This window comes from Podarcis filfolensis, assembly GCF_964270895.1.
Source record: "Podarcis filfolensis genome assembly, chromosome: 12".
NCBI lineage: Eukaryota > Metazoa > Chordata > Lepidosauria > Squamata > Lacertidae > Podarcis > Podarcis filfolensis.
Window position 1 is genome coordinate 29,986,123 of NC_139614.1, and position 25,601 is coordinate 30,011,723.

Genomic DNA, 25,601 nt, shown 5'->3' on the forward strand with positions numbered 1-25,601 from the left:
AGTCCTAGGCTCTGTGGTTTAACCCACAGCGCCACCCGCATCCCCTAGGGCCTCATCAAGCCTAAATCTGGCCCTGCTTTCAAAGCTCCCCCTTTGCAAGTGGAAGGCTCGAGCCCACCACCCTGAGATTGAGGGGGTCAGGCTCTGCCAGTTTGTTTATTTTTATTAAAGAGTTTCTTGGTTTACAAAAGAACATGCCTTCTCTCTCTTTTTTCAGGTTGTACAGTATTCCTTACAAATTAGTTACATTTGTTGTGAGACATTAGTGTTGAGTACAGTATAGGGTTGGGGAAGAAGAGGGGGAGAGGAAGGGTCGGGCTGGTGAGCCTTATACAGTATTCTTTAGTATAGTGTACAGGTGGGGTTTTGTATCAGCGTTGACTGGGTAGGTTCCCTTTCTATTCGTTTACTACATTGCCTTGGCAGTGAGACGTATTGGAGGGTAGGGTGTGGTTGGTTGGTTGCAGTGGGGTTTGTTTGCATTTGTGGGGGGAGAGGGCTTGTTGGGTCAGATAAGCCAGATTGATTTGTATGCTGTCGGTGGATTCTTGTTGTTGTCCTGTTGGGCTGTGTATGTGATAAAGGGGAGCCATGCTGGGGTGAAGGCATCCTCTTCTATTTGTCCCCGTCTCAGTTTCAGTTTATTGGTTAGCTTTTCTAGTAAGGCCGTTTCCCATACAATTGGATACCATTGGTCCATGTCTACTCCTGACAGGTCTCTCCAGTGTCTAGCTATGAAGCTTCTGGCTGCTGAGAGTAGGTGGGTTATAAACTCTGAATAATGTGAGTGGTCATTATGAACTTGGAAGATGTTCAGTAGGGCCAGTTCTGGGATGAGTTCTAATACCTGTTTAGTTATTTTGCATATCTCTTGTAGGACTGCTGTCCAGAAGGGTTGGATTTTAGGGCATTCCCACCACATGTGGAGGAATGTCTCAGGCTCTACCAGTTGTGCTATATATGTGAGATCACTGTGCTGCTCTGGTAGACAGTAGCAGACAGTATTTTTGGAAGAACCATTTGCTATGTCAACACCAACATAGCACTGCTATGAGGAAGGGGAAAATATGAAAGATCCTCTTCCTTCATGCCACTTTTAAGGGTACAATCCTCTTCCCTCTTACCTAATGAGAAACTGGATTGAACTCTCCCCCCCAAGTAGACACACATAGGATTGCTCTATAAATCAGGCAGAATTTGTTGAAGCCACAAATCCCATTCCTGATACCTTGCAATAATAAACCATTTGAATAGGGTTGCCAGATGAAAAAGAGGGTAGGTCACCTGCACTTTGATAGGTGTGTTGAAAACTCAGTTTCAGCAGGCCATGCAAGTTATGCTTACTGAAATTCCCTCTTCTAAACAACTATTAAAAATGCACCTGACGGTGCCTCTTTACCAATCTGGTCATCCTAACTTTGAGCAGTTTACAGACAAAAAAGTAATAGCATGTAGCGGAGCATATGAGAGGAAGATTACAACATTCATTAGTCTTGTAAAGGTTGCAGAACCAGCTGTTTAACGGGACCTGAATTAAATGATGTGCTCTTGAAACCCACAAGGTGGAGCTCAAATCATCTTTCTTTCTTTCTTTCTTTTTGCAAAACTAAGGACTGAGAAGAGTGAGCCCCACATTCAGTGCTGTCAAACAGGCAATGGATATTAACAAAAGTACAAAACTGTCGACACACTTCATGTCAGTTTATTTAGTGTGAAATACCAACTGCTTAATGATTAAAGATACAATAAAATACTGGGACTCAAGCCTGCCTGAAAGCTACATATAGAGTAACTCTCTGTTGCTTCATCGCAGATCTTTGAGGGGCTAGCAGTTGTGTGCGAAATACTTTGCGAAGAGTTGACTCTGACAATGGAAACGATCTTGGATGGGGGGCACCAACATGGTGTCCTCCAGATGTTGTTAGACTCCCAACACCCATCTTCCGCAGCCAGCATGGTCAGTGGTCATGGATTATAGGAGTTGTCATCCAGCAACATCTGGAGGGCACCCTTTGGGTTCTCCTGGGAACCTTGTTTGGTTTTGTGAACAGGCAACAAATTGGTCCCAGATTGAAACTAAATACCACACAGGCATCTTGTATCTGTTCAGCTTGTCAAAAGCAAAAATTTTGCTGGACTACAGCTGAAGCTTTTTCCTGTTTGCTGAAAAGCTATAGTTTTTATTCATTCATTTCTGAATTTCTGAATTGCTTACTAAGGTACATCTCAAATTAATGTTGTCAAAGTGATTCACAACATAATTACTGTACTTATGTAAAGGTAAAAAAAGGTAAAGGACCCCTGGACGGTTAAGTCCAGTCAAAGGCAACTATGGTGTGTGGCGCTCATCTTGCTTCAGGCTGAGGGAGCTGGCGTTTGTCCACAGACAGCTTTCCGGGTCATGTGGCCAGCATGACTAAACCGCTTCTGGCACACGGAGGCGCATGGAAACACCGCTTACCTTCCCACCGAAGTGGTACCTATTTATTCCTATTTACATATGTAAAACAGTTATATAAATTGTTATATATGTGTGTGTGTATAACAATTTACATTTTTCAGTTTACATTTTATTATGGAAACAGTTGAAAACAATTGCATTTTTTAAAAGAACAACTATATAAAATATGAAAATATAAATCTAGAATAGCTGCTTCCCTCTAATTGCAATCCAACAATCACAGAGTACAATGCCATCTATTTTTAATCCATTATTTACTCTTTAGATATACAGTTATCTCACAATCAAAGTAGTTAATAAGGAGTAGATAATCCTTGATTTCTGTGTATGTGATACAGGTAGTAGATCCCTAATTTGATCCTAAATGATTCCCAGTTTAGAAAATAACAGACCAAGATATGTGCATGTTGGTGGATTTGTTTAACCTCTCTCTTTAGGTTTTCAGGGAAAGTGAACTATAAGAGGAAAAGGTTTGGAAGCTGTGAGGCAGCATCCAGCCAGCCTGCACATCAACCTTTTCCCAATATTCCCACACATTCAGGGTTTGCCAGGTTTCCAAGAACATATCCATGAAAAGAGGCTAATGGAAGCAACATTTCCCAGACAGTCTGGAGACCAGCCTGAAGTTGTTACATAACAACTACCAAATGAGAAAAGAACTACTAACTTTCCTATAGACCAGGGGTGGCTAACCTATAGTTTTCCAAACGTTGTTGGATTCCAGCTCCCAAGAGCCCAAGGCAAGGCTGGCAAAGGTTCAATGGACCTGTCATGTGACTTTCATGAATGCTATGAAAGATAAGAATGCTAATAATAAACTGCTAATGACACAAAGAAAGAACTATATGATAAACTTGACAATAAATTTATTTCAGATAATTCTGAATTAATAAACATAGTGACACAATGTTTGCTCCAATCATATAGGTCCCCAAAGGTGGCAAACTGGTTCATTTCTGATTAGATTTTCTGTATAGCTTGAAATAATTCATACCCTTACAGCAGCATATGTTAGCCTGCTCAAATTACTTGGTTTGGGAAATGCTGGAGCTTGTAAGTGCACTTCCTGGACTTTACACGACTGAGTCTTTATTTTCTTTGTAAGGTATTCAGAGGCAACAGTTGCCATGCTGATCTCAAAGAAACGAAGTTGCTGGCATCCATCTGTCTCAGGAGACAATGGAAGAGTGCAACTTTTGGGGTGAACTCAAATTGCTGGAAGGTTGCATCGCCTGCTGTGGCTTTAGAGAAACGTAGAGACATGTTGATCTCAAAGAAATGAAGTTACAATTACGTACATTAACATTTACAATAGTGAGTGGAGAATAGTGAGTGGAGCCTTCATCCCCTGCTCCTGAGGAAATAGGTCTGTATAAGTGGACTTTGAAGACTCATCCCCAGAACCACCAACAGCCCAGGAGAACCATCTACTACAAAGGGAGGCCCACTGTGTGCATTCCAGTCCACTGAAGCACATGGCTGTGTAACAGAATGCCAGCTTTCTCCAGGGAAGCTAGGATGATGATCAGAATGATAATGATCATTTTATGAATTACTTTCTACAAGTGTATGAAGACAATTTACAAACACAACTAAAAAAACAACTAAAAAAAGTTTCAAAAACAGTACCAAAAATAATAGAAGATCAGTTTACAACCAAAACAAGATAACATGCAAGCCAGAGTCATTTTCATCAAGTTGGAAAGGCCTGTTGAAACAAAAGTGTGTTTAGTTGTTTGGGGAAAGTACGAATAGTGGATGTCTGTCATATCTCAACAGGAATCCTGTTCCACACAACAGGGGTATACACACTGAGAGCTTTGCTCCATGTTGCTGTGGAGTGGACTTCTGATATTTTAGGAATTGGGAGGAGAAACTCTCTTGCAGAATGCAGAGGCCTACTGGGCATGTCAGAGATAAGGTGTTTTCTCAAGCTGCCCCTGAGCTGTTTATGGTCATAAATGTTAGTACCAAATCCTTGAACTTGACCTGGTAGAGTATTGGCCACCTAAGACAGCTTGCCATCAGTTGGCTCCAAACAGCACAAATAAGCAACACTCCAAGCTCCGAGTGAACTTGGTATCCGGCTGCTCTCCTGAATCCAGCTTCACAATGAGCTGTCCCTGGTCCTGATCATTTGCTGCCGGGCCTGCACCTTTCCACACACCTAGCCAGAGCATCTCTGTGGGACCCAGCCTGGAATGGGAGACAGACAAAGACTGCAATCCTAATTATGTCTACTCAAAATTCAGTGGGACTTCCTCCCGAGTAAGTAGGATTATGACTGCAGTCTTAGGCTGCAATCCTGAGCCTATTGAAGAGGAAGTGAATCCTATTGGGCACTGAAGCTTCTGACTAAATGTACTCAGGCTGTGCCACCTCTGTAGTACTTATTGTGCTTGCCACACAGAGGCATAACAAATCTGATAAAGTGGACTGTAATCCATGAGAACTTCTACCATTATCAATGTGTTAGTCTTTAAGGTGCCAGAAGATTACAGTGGTATCTCAGGTTACAGATGCTTCAGGTTATAGACTCTGCTAGCCCAGAAATAGTACCTCGAGTTAAGAACTTTGCTTCAGGATGAGAACAGAAATCGTGCAGCGGCAGCAGGAGGCCCCATTAGGTAAAGTGGTACCTCAGGTTAAGAACAGTTTCAGGTTAAGAACAGACCTCCAGAACGAATTAAGTTGTATTTGCTTATTTTTTTCTGCAGCAGGCCAACCTTTGGAAAGAAATCTGTAGTAATAATTGGAGTGGTAACAGAATGTGTTGATAACTGCAAATGGTTGTTTGGTAGGTGTTGTCCCCTACCCTTTGCAGGACACTGTGCAGCCTGTTTCACGCCTTAGACTGAATGCATGGAGGGCAATTGTAGGGTGCTGCCCCTGTTTACAACCTCCATGTGTGCAGTTGATTGATAGTGTACAGCTCTATGTGTGTAGAGCTCTCTCCCCACTGCTTCGGGACCCTGATTTCTCCTGATTGTGAGTACAGATCTTTACATACATGTAGTCCATAGCAGGGATGGGCAGATCTGGGTCCTGCCGTAGATCCCAGGATGATTTGCAGTAGATGGCCAAGGACTTAGGACACTCCAAAGTAGCAGCTACAAAATGACTCCCTAATTTATACTGTTGAAGTGAAAAATGTTGAAGTAGATATGTTTTTGGAAGCACTGTGAACTCTGTTTCTTTTTGGTATTTGAAATAATTCCTGGGAGCAGAATTCTTCAGTTCTAATTGTTGAACCAACTGTTGAAGAATACACCAAACCCAAGGGAGAGCCTAGAGAAAAAGTACCTTCGTGGGTTGTGAAATTCATTGCTGCACAGGTAAGATAATGTGTATCGTAAGGGAAGGTGAGAGATTGGCTACACTATCATCAAATAAATGAAGCGTTTAAATTGGACAGTAAAATTGGCTTCCAGGTGGAAAAATCAAAATTGGAGACAGAATTGTTAGAACCCAGTACTAAGAATTTGTCAAAAATGTACAACTTGCTGCTGAAATGGAATACACAAGACGAAACGGTTAAATCAGCTATGATTAAATGGGCGCAGGACATTGGTCATAATATTTTGTTTGCTGATTGGGAAAAGTTGTGGACCACCGGGATGAAATTTACGGCATGTAATGCTCTAAGAGAAAACATTATGAAAATGATATATAGGTGGTACATAACCCCAGTCAGGCTTGCAAAGATTTACCACTTGCCTGATAATAAATGTTGGAAATGTAAAGAAAAGGAGGGTACATTTTTTCACCTTTGGTGGACGTGCCCGAAGATTAAGGCATTCTGGGAAATGATCTATAATGAACTTAAAAAGGTATTTAAATATACTTTCCCTAAGAAACCAGAGGCCTTTCTCTTGGGTATTGTCGGACAGGGGGTGTTAAAGATGGATATAACTTTCTTTTTGTACGCTACAACAGCAGCTAGAATGCTTATTGCGAAGTACTGGAAGACACAAGAACTACCCACACTGGAAGAATGGCAGATGAAGGTGATAGACTATATGGGCCTGGCAGAAATGATGAGCAGAATCCGAAACCAGGGAAGAGAAGCAGCGCAAGAAGAATGGAAAAAGTTCAAGGACTATTTAAAGAAATATTACAAAATTAATGAAAGTTAGAATGATGTTGGACTGGAAAGTTAACGGTTACTATTAGCAAGGGTTAAGACAAGGAGAATAAGGAAGATTAGATTAAATTTAAATTAAAATAAGGGAAGATTTGCTGAGTAATTGATAAGAATTTGGAATACAGAAAAGGGAGGCATGAGGAAGTCGGGGAAGAAAGGTATAAGAAATTAAGATATGAAATGGTGCATGTTTTTTGTTTTGTTTTTGTTTTTGTCTGTTTATGTATTTGTTATATGTTTGTTATTGTTATAAAAACCTTTAATAAAAATTATTAAAAAAATAAAAGATAATGTGTATCGTGAGTAGAGTGGCTGGGAAGTCCACCAAAGCACCTTATGAGCAGTCTGAATCTGCACAAGTGTGCAGGTGGACATGCTCCAATTCTAAGCACAAAAAATAGCTCCACCTACTTACACCCATCTGCCAGGGGTTCTAGTTTGGCCTATAGGTCAGTTAGCTGATATCACACCCATAGGCAGGTGATGGACAGGGGTGTGGCTTTCAGTTCTGTATTGGCACACACAACCTAGACATCAGGATTTAACACCAGCAGCTGATGAGTGGTGGTTAAATCCTGTTCCGTTTTTGGCAGTGCACGCCAGTTCCCAGCCATTGTGACATCAGGTGATTGACAGATAGCAGCCCAATCCTGATAATGACCTGGCCCTTGGCACTGAAAAGCTTCCCCGCCTGTGGCATAAAGGTAACTGCTAGCATTCACTGGTGTGTGTGTGTAGTGAATAAACAGGTGTACCTGTTTCCAGATGTTTTCAAAGCTCATCTATAACCTTCCCCAAATTTTGGCCATTCACTGTAATGCACACATAGTATCATGGTTGCTTTCTTATCTCATACAGGAAGCATTATTGAATAATAAGCATGGGTATGCTTTGGAGGCATGGCAGGGACAGCCACAAATGCCAATAGAAGTTGTTTGTAAGAAGTACCGCTTTCATTTACTGAATAGCAAGCAGCAACCAACTCTATAGCAAACTCTCTGAATGGCTGTTCCTTTAAAGTTGTTTATGCTCCCACCCAGATTGCTAGACCTGGCTGCATGCCTAACCACTCTGCATTCAACTTGGACTAATAAAACATGAATAAAGGATCATGAAAAATCCAGATGCAGGGTTCCCTGATTTGCATCAGGACTAATTATTTATTTAAGGACAGCTGTGCTTAAAAGTATTTAAAAACAAACCAAAAAACCCAGCGACCCTAGGAATGCATTTTCTAGTTCATATTTGTTTACAGAATATTTATTCCCAAGCTTGCTGATTTGGTGTTCTATAAGGTAAGATACCAATATTTTAGAAGTTGTTTTTCTTAGCAAAAAATTCAAATGGGACTTGAAACAAAATGACATAATAATTATTGTCATATTGTTAAAATGACATTGTATTGTATTTTTTTGGGGGGGGAGAATGAATTAATTAGATCAAAGTACTGGGTGATGTTAAACAATATTCTGTAAGGAGAGTTTGGAACTGGAAAGTGAAGCATATTGTTTAAATGTTTCATATTAGTGATGTATTGTAAATGCATTTCTCTAAGATATTCTTGTAAGTTGCATCTAAGGCTAGAGGTGCTTTTTTACTAGGATAAACTCAGTGGAATTAACTTCTGCGTTGATATGTATAGGATTGCATTGTAAGGCTGCAGTCTAATGCACAATTACCTGAGATTAAGTTCTACTGAGCTCAGCTGGATTTACTTCTGAGTAGACATACATGAGCAGCATTTGGCTGTAAGTCACAGTATAAGTGTGTTCAATCAAGCTGCTCATCTATCTTGTAAATCTAACCAAATATGCATATGCCAAACAACATCCCGTGGACTATGTTAAAGATAATGCTATAATAATGAAAAACTTAGTAGTGGCTTTTTGTTGCTGAATAGTTTTCTTTCTAAAATATGGGGTTACATAAATTAAAATCAATGCCTATGAATTATTATGGACACGCCTGTGTGTTAAAATGAAATTTTGAGGCATGCTCACTTCAGGCACCCAAATGAGCAGCATTGTAATAAAGGGGTGAGGGGGGCTCAAAAGGTTTTCTACACAGAATGGAAAGTTTGAATTTTGCACATATCTCAGAATATAACCTGCGGCATGATCTCATGCATGCCTACTCAGAAGTAGGCCCCATTCATTTCAATGAGACTTGCTTCCAGGCAAGTGTGTGCATAGGATGACAGTGCTAATTCCTGCTATTTAAAGTGATTTCTCTGCATCAATTATTTCCAGTGTTTATAATAGCTGGTATTAGACCACGGGGCAGCTTGTAGGAGAATGCCAAGTACAGTATACCTGAGAATATTTCAAAAAAGTGAAAAGGTTGATACGGCTTTGGACAACAGGAACATAGGAAGCTGATGTAAACCAAATCAGACCAATGGCCTATCTAGTTCAGTATTGGTTACTCTGACTGGCAGCCGCTCTCTGGGGCTTCACTCAGGGATATCTCTCAGCCCTACCAGGGGATGCCATGGGATTGAACCTGGGACTTCTGCATGCAAAGCAGATACTCTGTCCCTGAGCTATGGCCCTTTCCCCAAGGGAAACGTTTATCATGCTTTCTGGAAAATATGTGTATCTAATTCATGAACTAGAAGGGCAAAGCTGTCTGAGTCTGTCTGTCTGTCTGGAACAGGGGTAGTCAACCTTTTTATACCTAGCGCCCACTAATGCATCTTTCTTGATGGTAAAATTTCCTTACCGCCCACCAGCGCTCGATGGAAGGAGGATTCAGCTTGTGCCGTAGAACCCCCTACCGCCCACCTAGAATCTTGAAATGCCCACTGGTGGGCAGCAGGGACCAGGTTGACAACCCCTGGCTTAGAACATTTCCCCACAATTTCCTACCATATACAGTCGTACCTTGGCTCCCGAGTGTTCCAGTTTTCAGATGTTCTTTCGGAAGCCGAACGTCCGATGGGGCTTCTGCAGTGGCAGAGGAAGCCTCTGGGGCACCTGGGGCAGGGCGCCCAGGGGTGGGGCGAACCGACCATAGGGGCCCATAGGGGCCAGGGATGGGGCGCGCCAATTGTTGCCCCGATGGCACCCGGGGTGCGCCGCACCCATCTCACCCACCTAGCTATGCCTCTGGGCTTCTGCGGCTTCCAATTGACCACAGGAGCTTCCTGCAGCTAATCGGAAGCCGCATTTTGGAAGTCGAACGTTTCGGAAGTTGAATGGACTTCGGAACAGACTCTGTTCAACTTCCGAGGTATGACTGTATACACAAGGCAGCTTGCAGTATAATAGCTTAAAGCAAATCATTTCAAAGCCAATAGTAAAATAAAATTAAGCAAACAAAAACAAAAAGCAAAAAAGGCAGAACAATGGAAGGAACATTGCTTTAAAAGATAATGATCATAACTTAAGCATCATTTTAATTTAAAAAAATGGGAAGTAATTTTATTTTATTTTTTAAGCCTGGGAAATTGGCGGCACGGGGGGGGGGCAAATGCCCCCAAACAAGGACCTTGCTCCCCTTGCCCCCCATTTCTGAACTCATAGAATAATAATATTGTAAAGTTGGAAGCGATCCCAAGGGTCATCTAGTCCAACCCTCTGCAATGCAGGAATCACAGCTTAAGAATCCCATTCCATCTCTGCCACTAGCATATGCTGCTGTTTTCTTTCTTTCTCGCCCACCCAGAAATATAGTACGCCCCTTCTGTTCTTACCCCAATATTTTTTATCGGGTGCTGGCTCTGGTCTGTGGTAAGGCTGCATTATATCATTGAGCAAATGTGTGTTAAGTAGTTACAGATTTATTATTAATATGCACGAGACATTAACTCTTTTTGTTTTTATTAGCAGGAGCAGTAAGTGACCCTTTGATTTTTGAATCCCCGTCACTATGTGGAAAAAACATTCTGTCTTTTGCCTTTTGGTTTTGGCTGTTGCTACAAACTGTGTAGTGTATGGACAAAACAGAAGAAGGGGACAGAAGCCAAGTTCTCTAACAGGAAAAGCGAACCTTCAGGGTAAAGTCATTTTCTTAGAATTTACTATAGGCTGCATGAAATGTTTCTAAGCGCAATGGAATAATCTCCAAGGGAAAGTGGCAAATTATTAATATATGGGGATTTTGAATCATTTTGGTAACAAGTCCTGAGTTCTATGGGAACAGCATGTTTTCCATTAAGACCAGACTACAAGGGCCATAATTATTCTATTCTAAAAGGCACGTTCCCTTTCACATAAAGAAACTCTACAGACTTTTTTTCAGGTGGAATGTGCTACTGGAAAATGCATATCGCACACCCACAATTTCAGAATAGATTGGAATATTTATTTCCTTATTGAATAAACAAAATATCTTGTTGCAAGGAAACCTCTAAGCAGTTTACAATAATGGAAAATGAAACATTAGCACTGTAAAAAAAATTATTTAAAAAATCCCAGTTGAAACCAGGTTTTTAAAAACTTTCAAGAGACGATTCTAGCCAACAGTAGCTAAAAAGAGATAAAGCACATGTGACTTCTACATGTTTGGATTGGCTTGCTGAAACAAAAATGTTTTAAGCAGATGCTGAAAAGAGTATGATGAAACCATCTGTCTGGTGTCAATTGGCAGGGAGTTCCAAAGTATAACTGCTGCTACACTAAAAGCTTGATTTCTTACAACTACACAGCTAGTATTATGCGGCACCTACAATAGTGTCAGTTCTGCAGATCAAAGTGATCTAGAAGGCATATATGGGATCAGGTGATCCCAAGCTGTTGTGACACCTTGAACTTGGCCCAATAGCAAATGGGCAAACAATACAGATCTCTGAGCAGGGGTGTTTTATGCTGAAAGGCTCTCACTCCTGTCAGCAATTATGCTGTAGCATTCTGTACTAAATGCAGCTTGTAGATCAAGCACAAGAGAAGCTCCATATAGAATGCATTGCAGGTATCCAATTTTGCAGTCACCAATGCACAAACTCCTGGCTTCCTGGGACAGCCCTAGATTCAAACTGCATGCCTGCTCCTTCAGAGCAGTGCAGCCCCATCCAGCTCAGGCAATTGACTCATTTCTAGTTGTTGTTTTCATTTTCCCTATAATACACAGGCAAACTTCTTAGGGTTTTCTTTAATACAGAGCAGAAGAAGCCATTGTCATGTAAATAGATACAGTGCACAAAAGGTTGCCTTCAGCAATATGCAGGCTGTCCTGATTCTATGAAATGTATGTCATATTAAAGCAGATGTGAGAAAGCAATGGCCCTGCAGATGTTGTTGGACTCCAGCTCCCAGCAGCTCCAGCCAGCATGACCAATGGTCGGGGTGATGGAGGTCGTAGTACGACAACATTCAGATGTCTTGCAACAAAAAATCCCTTGTGTTGCAAAACAGAACAGTCTGATAAACATAAAGCAACACACAGGCTAATAGTATACTAACGATATTTATATGAAAGAGTTGAACTGTTTCTTAATTTACAATCAGAAAACATGCAATATTTACATGGAGTCATGAACTAATAAGAGAACATTCAGACATCAGCAGGTTTCCCATGCCTATATTAAAGGACTGCAGCCCTATGTTAAATCAACACTTCCAATCCCTAGTGAATGAATATACTTCAGCAATACTATTATGGCGGAAGACCTTAACGTCTGCAAATGACAACATTTTGGAGGTCCCAAGTCTCAAGGTGGTTAGATTGGTCTCAACTAGGGCCAGGGCCTTTTCAGTACTGGCCCTGACTTGGTGGAATGCTCTGTCACAAGAAACTAGGGCCCTGCGGGACTTGACATCTTTCCGTAGGGCCTGCAAGACAGAGCTGTTCCGCCTGGCCTTTGGTTTGGACTCAGTCTGACCCTTATGTTTCCCTCCCCTTATGGTTTTGATCTATGGGCTACTTTTAAAATGAGGCTGCATTTTAAATTGCATTTTAACCTGTATTTTTAATTGTTTTTTTTCCCTATTATGTTTTTACTGTAATTTTACTGGTGTTAGCCGCCCTGAGCCCGGCTTTGGCCGGGGAGGGCGGGGTATAAATAACATTTATTATTAATATTATATTATTGTTATCATGTGAATTGAGAACATAAGAACTGCCCATCTAGTCTACCATCCTTTTCTCACAGTGGCCAACCAGATGCCTTTGGAAACCCACAAGCAGTACCATCACTGACTCCTGCTTGTTCCACCATCTAATGAGAAGAACCTAGAATTAGATTGGAATCCCCCTCACCTCTTCCCTTTCTATTTGAAACCACCCCATGTTGTTGTCTTCTCCCACTGCGGCTTTGTTCCCCGTTTTTGAATGATCTCTGTCCCATCTTGCCCTTCACAGCTTCCGTCTGCTTCATCGATATCATCTTCGTCCTGGACAGTTCCGAAAGCGCAAAAGATGTCCTGTTTGATAAGCAGAAGGAGTTTGTCACCACCTTAAGCGACAAGGTTTTCCTCATGAAGCCCACCAGAGTCCGCAGGTACGACTTCAGACTGGCAATCATGCAGTTCAGCAGTTCGGTCAAAATCGACCATCCTTTTACCGAATGGAAAAACTTGCAAACCTTTAAGCAGGAAGTCGCTGGGATGACCTTTATCGGGCACGGCACGTATTCCTATTATGCTATTTCCAACGCTACCCAGTTGTTCAAAACAGAAGGCCGTAAAATAGGTGTCAAAGTGGCTTTGTTGATGACGGATGGGATCGACCACCCAAAGTCTCCTGATGTGCAGGGCATATCTGAAGCAGCCCGGGCCCTTGGAATATCGTTCATCACCATTGGCCTTTCTAAAGTCGCCAATCAAGCCAAACTGCGTTCGATATCTGGCGATTCGCCCGGGAAGCCTGTGCTCATCCTCAACGATCCCAACCTGTCAGACAAAATACGGGACCAATTGGTAAGTAACATTTTTTAAAGGGTTCTTCTTCTAGTAATAGTTTCGTAGACTTGTAGAGTTGGAAGGGACCACAAGGCTCACCTAGTCCAACCCCCTGCAACACAGGAATCTTTTTGCCTAACAGAGGGATTGAACCCATAGCCCTGAAATTAAGAGTCTCACACTCTACCAACTGAGCTATCCCACAGCAATAGTAGCCACCAATGACAGGGCCCTTTCAGTAGTGGCATCCCAGTTATGGAACAGCCTTTTAAAAAAACTGATGTGGCCTCTCAGTTTTTAAATCTGAGGGGTTTTCTTTAACTTTGAGGGTGCAATGATTTCATTATTTGCTTATTTTGATTGTATGGTTTCATGCCTAATAATAATAATAATAATATTTATTTTGTACTCCACCCATCTGACTGGTTTGCCCCAGCCACTCTGGGTGGCTTCTTCATATCAAAATTGTTTTTCTTACTCATTGATTGTAAGAGAAGTTAATGTTATGAAGTGGCATACAAAGGCTGCAAATAAATGAATAATTAAGAAATAAGGACTTGTAAAGAACCAATTTTTTTAGCATGGCAGCATCAACACTTTGGAACTCCCTGCGTGTTGACATGTGGCTAGCGCTTTCATTGTACTCTTTTCAGCACCTGCTTAAAACATTGTTGTTTAGGCAAGCCTATCCAAACATGCTGAAGTTTCATGCAGCTACCGTTGATTTAAAATAATCTTTTGGATATTTTAAAATGCTTGTTTTAACTGTTTTTTAATTGCTAATTTCAATATTTTTTTCTAAATAGCTTAGAGGGTTTAAACACCTACCCCCACCCCCACCCCCACCCTCACCCCATCAAGTGGTATATAAATTTTGTTACATAAAAATCAAATGGTCAATCCATCAATATGGTGACCGCCTAAGAGGCCACAAAGAATGACTTTAGCCATGTAAGTTCTCCATTCCTGCTCAGCTCCTGTGACATGCAATGACTTGAAACAGTAGCATACAGCCTTTTGCCCATTCAGATCATACACCACTCTTAAAGAGCTAACTTTAACGTATGAATGGGGCAGCAAATGTTATTGGGAACATTCACGTGGGAAAAGAGGGCTTATGTTGGTCAGGTCTTATTTATTCATTTATTTAGAACATTTGTACCCCATTCTTCAGCCAATAATGCTACCAGAGCAGCTTACATGCAATCAAAACATGGCAGACCCTACCCACAGGCTTACAATCTTAAAAATGGAAATGACACACAAGGGAAAGGGAACAGGGAGGGAATAGGAAAACCCAAATCCCAGCTCTGGCACCAATTTCTAAACAGCCGTTTCCATAATGACCAGCTGGCACAGATCAGGGGCAGGAGGTGCCTGATGGCGATGAGACGAGCCCTGCTCCATAACTCTTCCCCTGACTGATGGGAAGTCTGCCCCTGGGTTGACCGTTAGGGGAGAGGAGGCCTGATGGAGCTGGCCTGTCACAACAGAGCGGATGTACTTGAGTTCTACTTCCCAGCTCTGCCACTGCTGGAATGGCTGCCTGCAGGTGATGGTTGTAGGCAGAGGAGGCCTGATGGAGCTGGTCTGTCATAGCAGAACCTATGGAGATCTTTCCCCATGGCCAGCAGTGGCCTGTGGCTCAGGTGACTGAAGCCTTGTGGCTGGAAACAGAAGGAGGGAAGAATGCTCTTGTGGTCAGGTCATGTTTGTGGGCTTCCCATAGGCAACTGGTTGGCCAGTGTGAGGAGGTTGGGTTAGATAGGCCATTGGTATGTGATCCAGTAGACTCTCATTATGTTCTTATCTGGAGATGCTGGGGATTGAACCCAGAACTCTTTACAAGCAAGGCAAATGCACTACTACTGAGCTATGCCCCTTAATTATACCATGACATAATGAGAAAGATTAGCAGTTTGCTGGCAAATAGAAACACAGAAGAAGAACAGGATGTGGTAAGGTCAGACGGCAAGAAATATTAGACATTGTAGAAGACCGAAGCTCTCAAGGGAGAACTGGATGCGGAAGTTGTGAATACATACATGACAAATAAGGAAATGAGCCTCTAGTGGCTCATTAGAAGAAAACATATTATGGAAAGGAATAAATAAGGCAGATGGGATTTGTTCTGATCTTCTAATAGTCAGCTGGGTTTGAGCCATGCTGTTCCATTGTACATATTCATACTCACCACAAAGTTTGGGTAAACAGAGCTAATGACTCTATCATATCAGGTTTACTTCAGTATTTCCAGAAGTGTTTTTCCTGCTGCACCTTGACTTTTTATGATATTATTTTAGTAATGCTTATTCTTCCAATATGTAAGCAACTTTGTGAGATTCACCTGAAAAGCGATTCATAAATGCCTGAAATAAACATTGTTGTTAACCAGACAAATCTAAGTTGAAATGGCATGTCATGCTAATATATATATATTTAATTGTTTTATCTTCCAGGCAACTCTATTTGATGAGCGGGTAAGTTGATCAGCTTTTGCGTATTCAGTGGCATGTCCACCATCCCTTTCCATTTGTTCAAGCTGTGAGTGCCGTTGCCTTTGTAGTCAAACCAGCACCATTCGCACATGCACAACAGTGAGGTATCAACAAACATGAGGGGGAAGGTTTGCTGAAGTACAAAAAAATGATCTTTAAGAGGGAAGCTTTAGAATGGAGGGATGAGGGGACACACAAAAAACAGACCAATGACTTGAACATGTTCTGTGACAATGACATGTTAGAATATTGTGGGGGGTGAAGAAAACTGGGTGGGAAGAGGAATGAAATGGAGAGTCTGGACTCCTGATCAGCAGCACTGCACACTGCAATGTTTTGTTGCAGGCCCCACTTTTCATGTGGAAATAAATGCTGATTCTCAGATAACATTTCCCTGCAAAAAGATAATGTCCTCATAAGAAAAAGGGATGCACATGTGAACAATCATGTGATTCCTCCATGATCCAGCTGGCCCCACCCCCCAAATACACGCCATCGCTACCATCATCATCAACTTGCGCTCTTTCCAACCAACACAACCCAATAGTGCCATTCCACTGAATGGCACATGCGTTGTTAGAAATTTGCCAGGTGCCAGGCGCGTTTTGCTGCTGGTGTGGTTCCAATTGCAACTACGTGGAGATTTCTGGGCGCAAGGTTGGCAGCCACAGTTTAAAAACCTCTGCCTTTGTCCATCATTTATACCATTTCCATTTCCACTTTGTGTGTTTCTCCTCCTTGCATACTGGGACAAGTGAATTGTTGTAAGAGCAGTCAAGCAATGTAGTTGAGATCATAGAATCATGGAACTGTAGTATTGGAAAGGACCCCGAGGATCATCCACAGATCAGCATAAACATAGAATTCCTCTCCTCCCCCCATGTTATCTTTTGCTGTGTATACACCATATATTTAAAGCACATTCCACACACACCACACAGAATCCCAGGACCTGTAGTTTTTACCTCTCACAGAGCAACAGTTCCCAGCACCCTTAACAAAATAAGCTTTACGTAGAATTTACTGAAAGGAAGGGACCTAACTTAGGCATGTTAATTAACTTTGATGGGTCTGCTGTGAGTAAAATATAGTCCGCATCCACACCATACATTTAAAGTGCTATGATGCCACTTGAAACAGTCATGGCTTCCCCCAAAGAATTCTGGGAGTTGTAGTTTGTTCAGGGTGCTGAGAGTGGTTAGGGAGTATCTATTCCCCTCCCAGAGCTACAGTTCCGAGAGTTCGCTGTGAAGAGGGATTGATTGACCCACATTTCCCAGGATTCCTTGCGGGTGGAGGGAGAGGAAAATGTTCTTTAAATGTATGGTGTGTATGCAGCTTTTATCTCTTTAAGAGGAATAGATCAAACAAAAACAGCATGGAAGTGTTTTTTTTTCTCTGAGAGGCCCAAGCAGCTGTGCAAGGACTAAAGGTCAGGAGCATTCCTCCTTTTCAAGGTGGCTGCCTGGGCCTGTGGGACCAGAGAGCGGATGCAGGGGTGGGAATCGGAGTGACTTGTTCTCAGAAGCAAGAAGCCAACAGAGGCATGAAAGGGAAGTTGCAAGGGAAGGGAATAGAAAAGATTTCATTCCATTGGGGAATCAAGGCCACTTTGGATGCGACAAAACTTCCCACAGGGGAAGCACTTCTTTGTAACCAGGCAAGATGCAGGATGATAAAAGCACATGTGCGTTTTGCCTGCGCATGAGTTTTGCATGTTGAGAGCTGAGCTAGATGTCATGGATCCAGGTGATCTACCAATTTCCTATCAAGTGGGAGAAGGGGTGTGGATTGCTCTGTAAGGTGGGCAGTAGTGTGGTATGTGTGTTAAATTCTTCTCAGCCAGTTTTCTCCCAGTGGGGTTTTGATAGTCATCTGAAAAAAAAAATTGGGGGGGGGGAAGTATTTTGAGAGAAGATCACATCAAATAAATGTCTCCTGTCTAGCCCTGCTGGGCTTTAACTTGCCCCAGACTTCAATGGAAATCTGCACTACCTACAATGTGGCACATGGGTTGTGTTGCCATGACATCTAGTCAGTCTCTGAGAAATTGTAATTGCATTTAACTGCCTGGTGCATGGACACTGTGATACCCATAGCTATACCCATACCCAACACACTTTTGTGGGCCTCATGTAGCCAGTCTTTGTGGGTGATTGCCACTTAACTTGTGTGCGTTCCCATAAGGACCAGGGTTCAACTTCGATGCTACCCTTAGCTTCAGAGGCACTCAGAAGAAGCAAGACCTTTCACTGTTTCCAAGTGGCTCTGAAGCCAAGAGTGAGGACAAGCTGGAGATCACACTCTTCTTCTTAAGTTCCAGGCTAAGGAGAAGGGCAGGCACTTTCTGTATGGCCTTGCACTGAGCCTGACTTTGTGCAGGCACCAGAGCTCTACATAATATAATAGACAAGACACTTCCCTTCTCCTGGGGTCCAGTAAGAACTTCTTTCTGATTATGGGAGCCGCCAAAGTCCAGCATTACGTTGGAGATGAGACTTAACTCCAGTTCTCCATTTCTGGTGGATAGTATCAGGTTTTCGCCAGACTAATGAACCACTAGTATCCTGGGACAGTTTGGGACAATTACGTTCATAGTTGGAAAGGTGACATTCTAATGTTGCTGTTTCTGTTGAACCTGTAGTGTGAGCAAAAGAGCTGTGAATGCGAGAAGGGAGACCGAGGACTTCCAGGACCACCTGTGAGTATATATGATGGGCAGTAGGAACCTTCAGATTTCCTGCTTATAGTTTATAGAAGCAAACTACCACACATAAAAGCATAAAGGAGAATATAATATGTTTACGTGTGCCTGAAGGAAAAGAAGGAGGAATTGTTCACTCAAGAAGAAAGTATAAAAAGCACCAGGTTAAGTTAGGCTGACCATGTGTTCTGCTTTACAGGGTATAGTCCTCTATTTTGAGGAGTTCTCTGTTTGACAGACTGTCCAGTCCAAATGTGGTTTAAAGATAAAGAACTGTAGGAAGGGAGAGAAAGCAGGGACCTTGTAGTTATCCATCAACATTTAGGACCTGGACAGCTGTCTGAGCATGGACACAGGTCACCTGGTCACACTTTTCCCCGCTTTGGAGCCATGCATAGCATTTCAGTACCAGTAATGATTTCTAAAATTGCATCTATTCACAGAAATTGGGATGTGCAACCTTTATGCAATTCTATGTCCTGGCAAACAAAGAGGGTACGGTATATACTCTATTAATGATATTTCTCTCTCCTTGTCCCCTCAAGGGTGGTCATGGTGGCAGAGGGGATAAAGGTGATCGAGGAACTAAAGGAGAAAAGGTAAATCGCCACGAACACCTCCCTTGTTCTCTTACAATGGCAATGGGGCCTGCCTGAGAGGTGCAAGAACTGAGTTCCAGCAAGTTCCAGTTGAAAAAAAATGCCCTGGTCTTGACTGTTGTATTTTTAACAAGACTGTGGTCAAAGTTGGGTGTAAGTGTAGTATAAAAGGAAATAATATTTCCAAATATTTTCACTGGCTTCTACCTTTTTTTCCAGGGTGAGGCTGAGAAAGGAGAGCCTGGAGAAAAAGGTGCAGAGGTACGTGAATTATTGCTATTTCCAATAATTCAGTGTGAAGTGTGTTTCTGCTTTCTCACAAGCCCTGTTCTTTAATCTGTCTCCTCTCTAACTGTTCTCTGTTTTGATACGCTGTTTCGTCATAGTGGGACTTTGCAAGCAGAGCCATCATCGTAGCTCCTTTTGCGGCCTTTAACTTATCATCTCAGACGTCACAGCAGCCTATGCAAGACTTAGCTGCTCTGCCCAAGGCTAAGAAAGATCAAGGTGGAGTTGTGTCTAACCACAGCTGGTAGGACAAAGGCAGGGAGCCCAACAGTAGGTTAGAGACAGAGCTAATGGTGGGAAGAGCCAACTAATGAGAGTTTTGTCTTCTTCATTGCTGAGTTCTATAAGGGCAATGATGAGACTAAGGAGGAGGAGGAGGAAGCTGATAGGCAGTTCTTCCCCCTGGGCTGGTACTACCTAAGAAGACAGGCAGATGGGGCTGGCCAAAGGCAGACTGAGATTGGTGGGGCAGTGTTTCATTTGCCCAGATGAACCAGCCTCACTGGTTAGAGTGCTGGACCATGACTGGAGAGACTCAGATTCAAACCCCCGCTCAACCATGAAATCCACTGGCTAATCTTTGGCCAGTCTCTCTATCTACCTTACCTACTTCACGGCATTGGGAGAACCGTGTCAACTGCCTTGACCTGCTTGGAAGAACGGTAGGTGGTAAATGTAATGGTGAGGATATTAATCATAGTATATAGCGAGGTCTACAATCACAGTGTAAATCAAGTTGCCAGTGGTACTGAAACAATGGGTCTTCAAATGACGCCTCCAAGAGTTGATGGATTTTGAAATCTTTGGAAGAATGCTTATGTATGTGGTGTATAACCATTGTCTCAATATCCTATAGAAATAGCAGCCTGTCTCGCATGTGGAAACACTAATGCTAACACTTCCTTTCTCTCTGCATTTTAATGAAGGGAGCCAATTTGTTAATTCATTTCTTTGCACATGAATACTGCCTTCCTCCAATTAAACGAATGGAGAAAGCTCTGTGTGAAGATCAGAAGCATGCTATTCTCTCTCTCTCTCTCTCTCTCTCTCTCTCTCACACACACACACACACACACACACACACACACACACATTCTTCTAAGGATGGCATTTCATTCTTTCTCCAACCAGGTTATTACTCTGCCCTCCATGCTGATTAAATAGCATATCTATTTATCATATTCTTGATATTGTATTAGCCATGTTAAAATAACTTTATTTTGTTCTTTTAATAGGGAGGTGCTGGTTATAAGGGAGACAAGGTGAGATGATGCACAAATGCTTGCTTATATTGTCAGAATAACCGGAGAATGTGACACTTCAACTTCCTATACAAAAAAAATAATAATTTGTATGAAGCATCACCATGAAATCGTGCCAATAATATATACTTTTTGCAGGGTGAGAGAGGGGAATGCGGAACACCAGGACTAAAGGGAGACAGAGTAAGTACCGTAAACAACTTGCCATATGCATACATACAAGCTGTGTCAAAATTCTGCTCAGAACATTCTGTGAAAATGCAAAGAATGTTTTTCTTAAAATGGCAAAAGGCAATTATAACTGTTCTCGTTGAACCTACCGGTGTTGGTGGAAGGTTAGTTAATTGTTAGCTTGAAAGCGTTTCATCAAGAGAAATGGATCCAATCAGTCAAAGTGTACCAGTTTGATTCTCTGGGAACACCGTGGCAATAGTCACACTGTTTCAGACCTCTGTGGGTTGCTTTGAGATTCTGCTGCCTGAACAGGCTTTCCTTGGCCTGATTGAGAATTTCCATACCGCTCTAGATTTGAAGTGGCTTATAAAAATAAAGGTGTTTAGCAAACATACATAAATAGAAGAGTGTCATGTTCTGGCCCCATGGAGGAGCCCAGAGGGTGCAAGGAAGCAAAGCAGGTTGGTTGTTGCAGCACCACAGAGAGCTCCTGGAGAGCAACTTGCTCCAACTCAGACAGAAAGTGAACTGGGGCCTTTTTAGTCACTGTTTCCAGTCCACCTTTCTTAAACTCCTATACCTTAAGGACCACTTTGCTCTATATGCTCCAAGTGGATCACTAAACCACTTGAGGGAAGCACCATTAGTGGTTTCCCATGGACTCAAGTCAACAAGTAGTTTAACAACCAGTCCCAGGGAATGGTAGCTTTGGGAAGGGAATAGGGGCCTCCTAACTCTCAGCATCCTTAACAAACTACATGATGCTTTGGAGGAAGCCATGACTGTTGAAGTGGCATCACAGTGCTATAAATATATAGTGCAGTCAGGTCTGTTATTTTCAGTGAGTGTCCTCTGAGCAAAAAAATAATTAAATACCACCCTATGTTTTAAATTTTGTAGGCTTTTTTGATGCTGTAAGAAACATGAGGTATATAAATTTCTTAAATAGATACTCTGCCCCCTTTTGGAGAACTAGGGCTAACTTGCTGAAGACAAGACCTCCTCCTTGGAGTGCTCCCACCTACACCATTGAAGTTGTGAGGAAGGCGCTCAGTTTCTCAGGTCCAGGAGAAGGAACCTGTGATGGTCCTGGTGTCATGGGGTTTGTTTGATCAGGCCTGTAGCCTCTGGTTCAGTGCTTCACCAGTCACTAGCATCAGGCCTGGAGCTAGGAACCTGGTCCAGCTCCTAGGCCGGTGACACTGTAACCTCCAACCTAATGTCCAAGTCACTACTTCACTTATGGGTCACAGCAAGGAGCTGGAATTGGGCAACCAAAAAAATCAGTACATCTAATATAAATATAAAATTATCCAAATTCAGCCTGAAATGAGAATGAACTGTGGCTTTCCAGATATTGCTGCTCTTCTGTCAGCCCTCAAACAGCATAGCCAATCTGCAGGGATGATGGGAGTTCTAGCCCAAAAACATCTGGAGGGCCACAGGTTCCTCATCCCTGATTCAGACTCAAATTTGATTGGCCTGTTTTGTTTGCTCAGTCTGGTTTTTGTGGTTGACGAGAGAGAAAACTAGTGCTTAAATATTTTAATTTGCTAAGAAGGAATCCATGTGAACTGTCAGATTCTTAGTTCTTATAGCTCCATACAGCAGTGTCAGTTTACACGGGTAGCAGGTGAAGAAGTTGTAAGGGAGGATGTGAAATGTACACATGTGCAAAGTTAAAAGAAAATTAGTTAGCAGCTGGCAGTTAAAATGGAAAGGGGGGAAAATGGACATAAAGACCATATGTCAAGATTGTAGAAATCTAAGGAAATAGCATTTTAGTTGTTGTTTTTACTGAGGGCAAGGCAGGAGAAGGCATTGAACATCTGTAAAGGATTAAAAGGCCATAATGGATTAAGCACTTGCAGAAACTTCTGAACAGGCCAAAGTTCTCATCACCCACAGGATTCCCACTTACAACAGGAGATGAAGCGGCATTGCCAAAAATGAATGAAGAGCTTTTTTAAAAAAGAAAGAAAGAAGAATTAGAGGCAGCAATCATGCCAGTGGAAAATGAGCAGACACGGAGAACACACAGCAGAAGCACAGAGCAAAAGATTGGGACACACAGCACTAATATTCTGGAGCACATTTATGATCTGGAAAGATCAGCACAGCAGTATAATTGACTGTACTGTTGGGTGTCCCAACAAAATGTAAAAAAAGAGAAAGAAATGAGGGAGATTTATTGCATAGTATTCATCAGTGTTTACTGGTGTTTCCCACTGCCCAGAATTCTGGGTTTCCCTAAAGGGCAGTCAGCGGAGGGTACAGCTTTTATATTAGCTGAAAATGCAAATAACTGCTGGCTATTTGAATTCAGGTTGGATGTGGATTGTGTGCACAAGTCTGCAGAGGCCAAGCTTAGCTGTAATTGTTTCCATTGCTGGTTTTGCTTCCTTAATGCCGGAGCCCACTCCTCCCGCCCAACGGCTCACAAGTTCAAAGGGGGCCACTTGAGATAGCAAGCAGCTGGGGCTAAAGCTAAGGGCGAGAGGGATGCTCCCAAGGGAGAAGGGCACATATTTTGACCACAGAGTTCCATCCCGGCCCCCATCCCGCCCCTCCTTTAGCCTAGAAAATGATTGACTTTAGGATGGAAGAAAACATGTGCTTGTCTGGGAGCATTTTTATCCTCCTTTTCAGTCAAAGAAGGCTCCCTGAGCAGATGAGCGATAAGATGGTCCCTGTAATCAGACCTTCCATTTAAAACATGTGACATGAAAGAAAAGGGGATTGAGAGGAAGAAGAAAAAATAGCAAACTCCAGCATTAGTTCTTAGATATGAATGATTGACTTTATAACTTGTTAGTCATTAGCCATACAGAGAGTAGACCCATGCAGGTTAATGGGCATGACAAACTCGAGTTCATTCATTTCAATGAGTCTGATCTGGGTGAGATTTAATTGGCTACCATTCAGAGTTTTTCCCCCCTCTAATGACCAGATCAAATGGAAACAGCTGGAGAAAAACAGGAGCCAAAAGCTGCTGGTCTCTCAGCAGGGTGGGTGGCGGGTCCTGCTCCCCTTCCTTCCCCCTGGGGCAGGCTGATGGAATGACGGCTGCCAGGTGACACTTCGTGGATGGAGGTGGCTTCTTTGAAAAGCCCGCTTCCTTTCCTCTTCTCTGCTGCAGACTGATATTCCAGCCATTCAGATACACGTCCTCATTTTTCAGAGACTCCATTCCCAAACCAAGGCATTATTGCTAGGAGAAAGAAAATGATCTTGCACGGTCTGCATAGCAACCTAGAGAGAGAGAACCTTATATTGACTTCCGTTCAAAATATATTTTGCGATTGATCTGTTTTAAACCATCATGGCTTCCTCTCAGAAACTGAGATTTTTAACTTCCTAAGGGTGCTGAGCAGTCTTTGTTTTCCCCTTCCTTTCCTTTTTAGAGGGTAACAATCCCCAGGAACACTTGCCCTGCTCTGATGACAACAAACAGGGGTACAATGGAGATGGGGAGGAGCAGAATTGCTCTTGTAGGTCCTTTCACAGCCTATGCCATGTACAATGTTGTGCAGGCTTTGTACATGAGACGAGGAACCCTGCAAAAAACAAAAACCAGCAGCCTCACCAGCTACATTTTGAGAACCTGAGCACGTGCAACTGTACAGGGAATGGGTTTGGGATTTGCTACCATGGTCCTGTTTTCTCCTTTGTACATTCAGCTAAAGCTGCTTATATTTTGAGTGCAGTGTGCTACATGATGCTGAATATTTCCTAACATAGATCTACTGGACCAGCCTTTGCCAACTTAGTGCCCACCAGATGGTTTGGACTGTAACTCCTATCCATCCCTGGGGCAGAGAGGAGTTGTAGTGCAAACCATCTGGAGATGACTAGGTTGGCCAAGGCTGTGGCAGCCCATTGACAAACCCTAGTTTCAGGTCAGAGATCTGAAAGGGGAAATTTAGGCAAATCTGCCTAAATATATATGTGCAGATAACACACACATATATAATATATGTGCAGATAACAGCAACCACAGCTGCAGGGAGAGAGCTGAGAAGTGTTTTAGTGAGCCTTGGCTGAATCAGAACATGCAATTAATCTTTCTATTTTTGTTTTATTTAAACAGGGGCTAGAAGGCCCTTTTGGCCCAAAGGGACCCAGAGGACCTCAGGTACGTTTCTTTAAAACCTAATTCTATGTGAATATTATTATTTGTTTGCATTATTCAACTCCAGGGGACATTTGGCTTGTGATGTGTGGATTTATTTGGCTAGAGGTGGTCAATCTGTGCCCGGGCTATACTTCAGCAGAACTAGGTGGCACCTTTTCCTGTTCCATGTGCAAAATATGACTGGACTGATAGCAATTGAACACTTGTGATAGAACAGCATCTTCCACCACACCACACCCAACTCTGTCTTCCAACATCACACACACACATCACTGTACACACAGGTCTGCCCTACAACAGTTCACCACCACTGTCTGCCCAGCATCATCTGCCACTACATTCTGCTGAATGGTAGAGCTGGCCCTACATTTCAAGATACATGACTGAATGGCCCTTTATGTGAGTTCCTCCCTCTCCAAAGCCTGAAGAGATCCAGCCTCTGTACATTTATCACCTCATTGTCTTGTCTATGTATGCATCAGTTGTTGCTTGCCAGC

The 25,601-nt window shown here is 42.5% G+C and overlaps 1 protein-coding gene across 4 annotated transcripts in view; it reads left to right on the plus strand.

The window, feature by feature from the left end:
- The first annotated feature begins 7,560 nt into the window (after nt 1–7,560).
- Nucleotides 7,561–25,601, plus strand: part of COL28A1 (collagen type XXVIII alpha 1 chain) — a 64,993-nt gene continuing 46,952 nt past the window's right edge. Inside the window, exons 1-10 of one of the 4 annotated variants that reach the window (XM_083578495.1) lie at nt 7,561–7,900; nt 10,433–10,602; nt 12,906–13,462; nt 15,904–15,924; nt 18,587–18,643; nt 19,192–19,245; nt 19,465–19,506; nt 20,769–20,795; nt 20,934–20,978; nt 25,060–25,104. In XM_083578495.1, the coding sequence (XP_083434621.1) occupies nt 10,476–10,602; nt 12,906–13,462; nt 15,904–15,924; nt 18,587–18,643; nt 19,192–19,245; nt 19,465–19,506; nt 20,769–20,795; nt 20,934–20,978; nt 25,060–25,104 (975 nt within the window). In that variant the 5' untranslated portion in view covers nt 7,561–7,900; nt 10,433–10,475. Of the gene's footprint in view, nt 7,901–10,276; nt 10,337–10,432; nt 10,603–12,905; nt 13,463–15,903; nt 15,925–18,586; nt 18,644–19,191; nt 19,246–19,464; nt 19,507–20,768; nt 20,796–20,933; nt 20,979–25,059; nt 25,105–25,601 lie in introns of those variants that run through there. The other 3 variants (XM_083578498.1, XM_083578496.1, XM_083578497.1) reach the window with 3 other exon arrangements.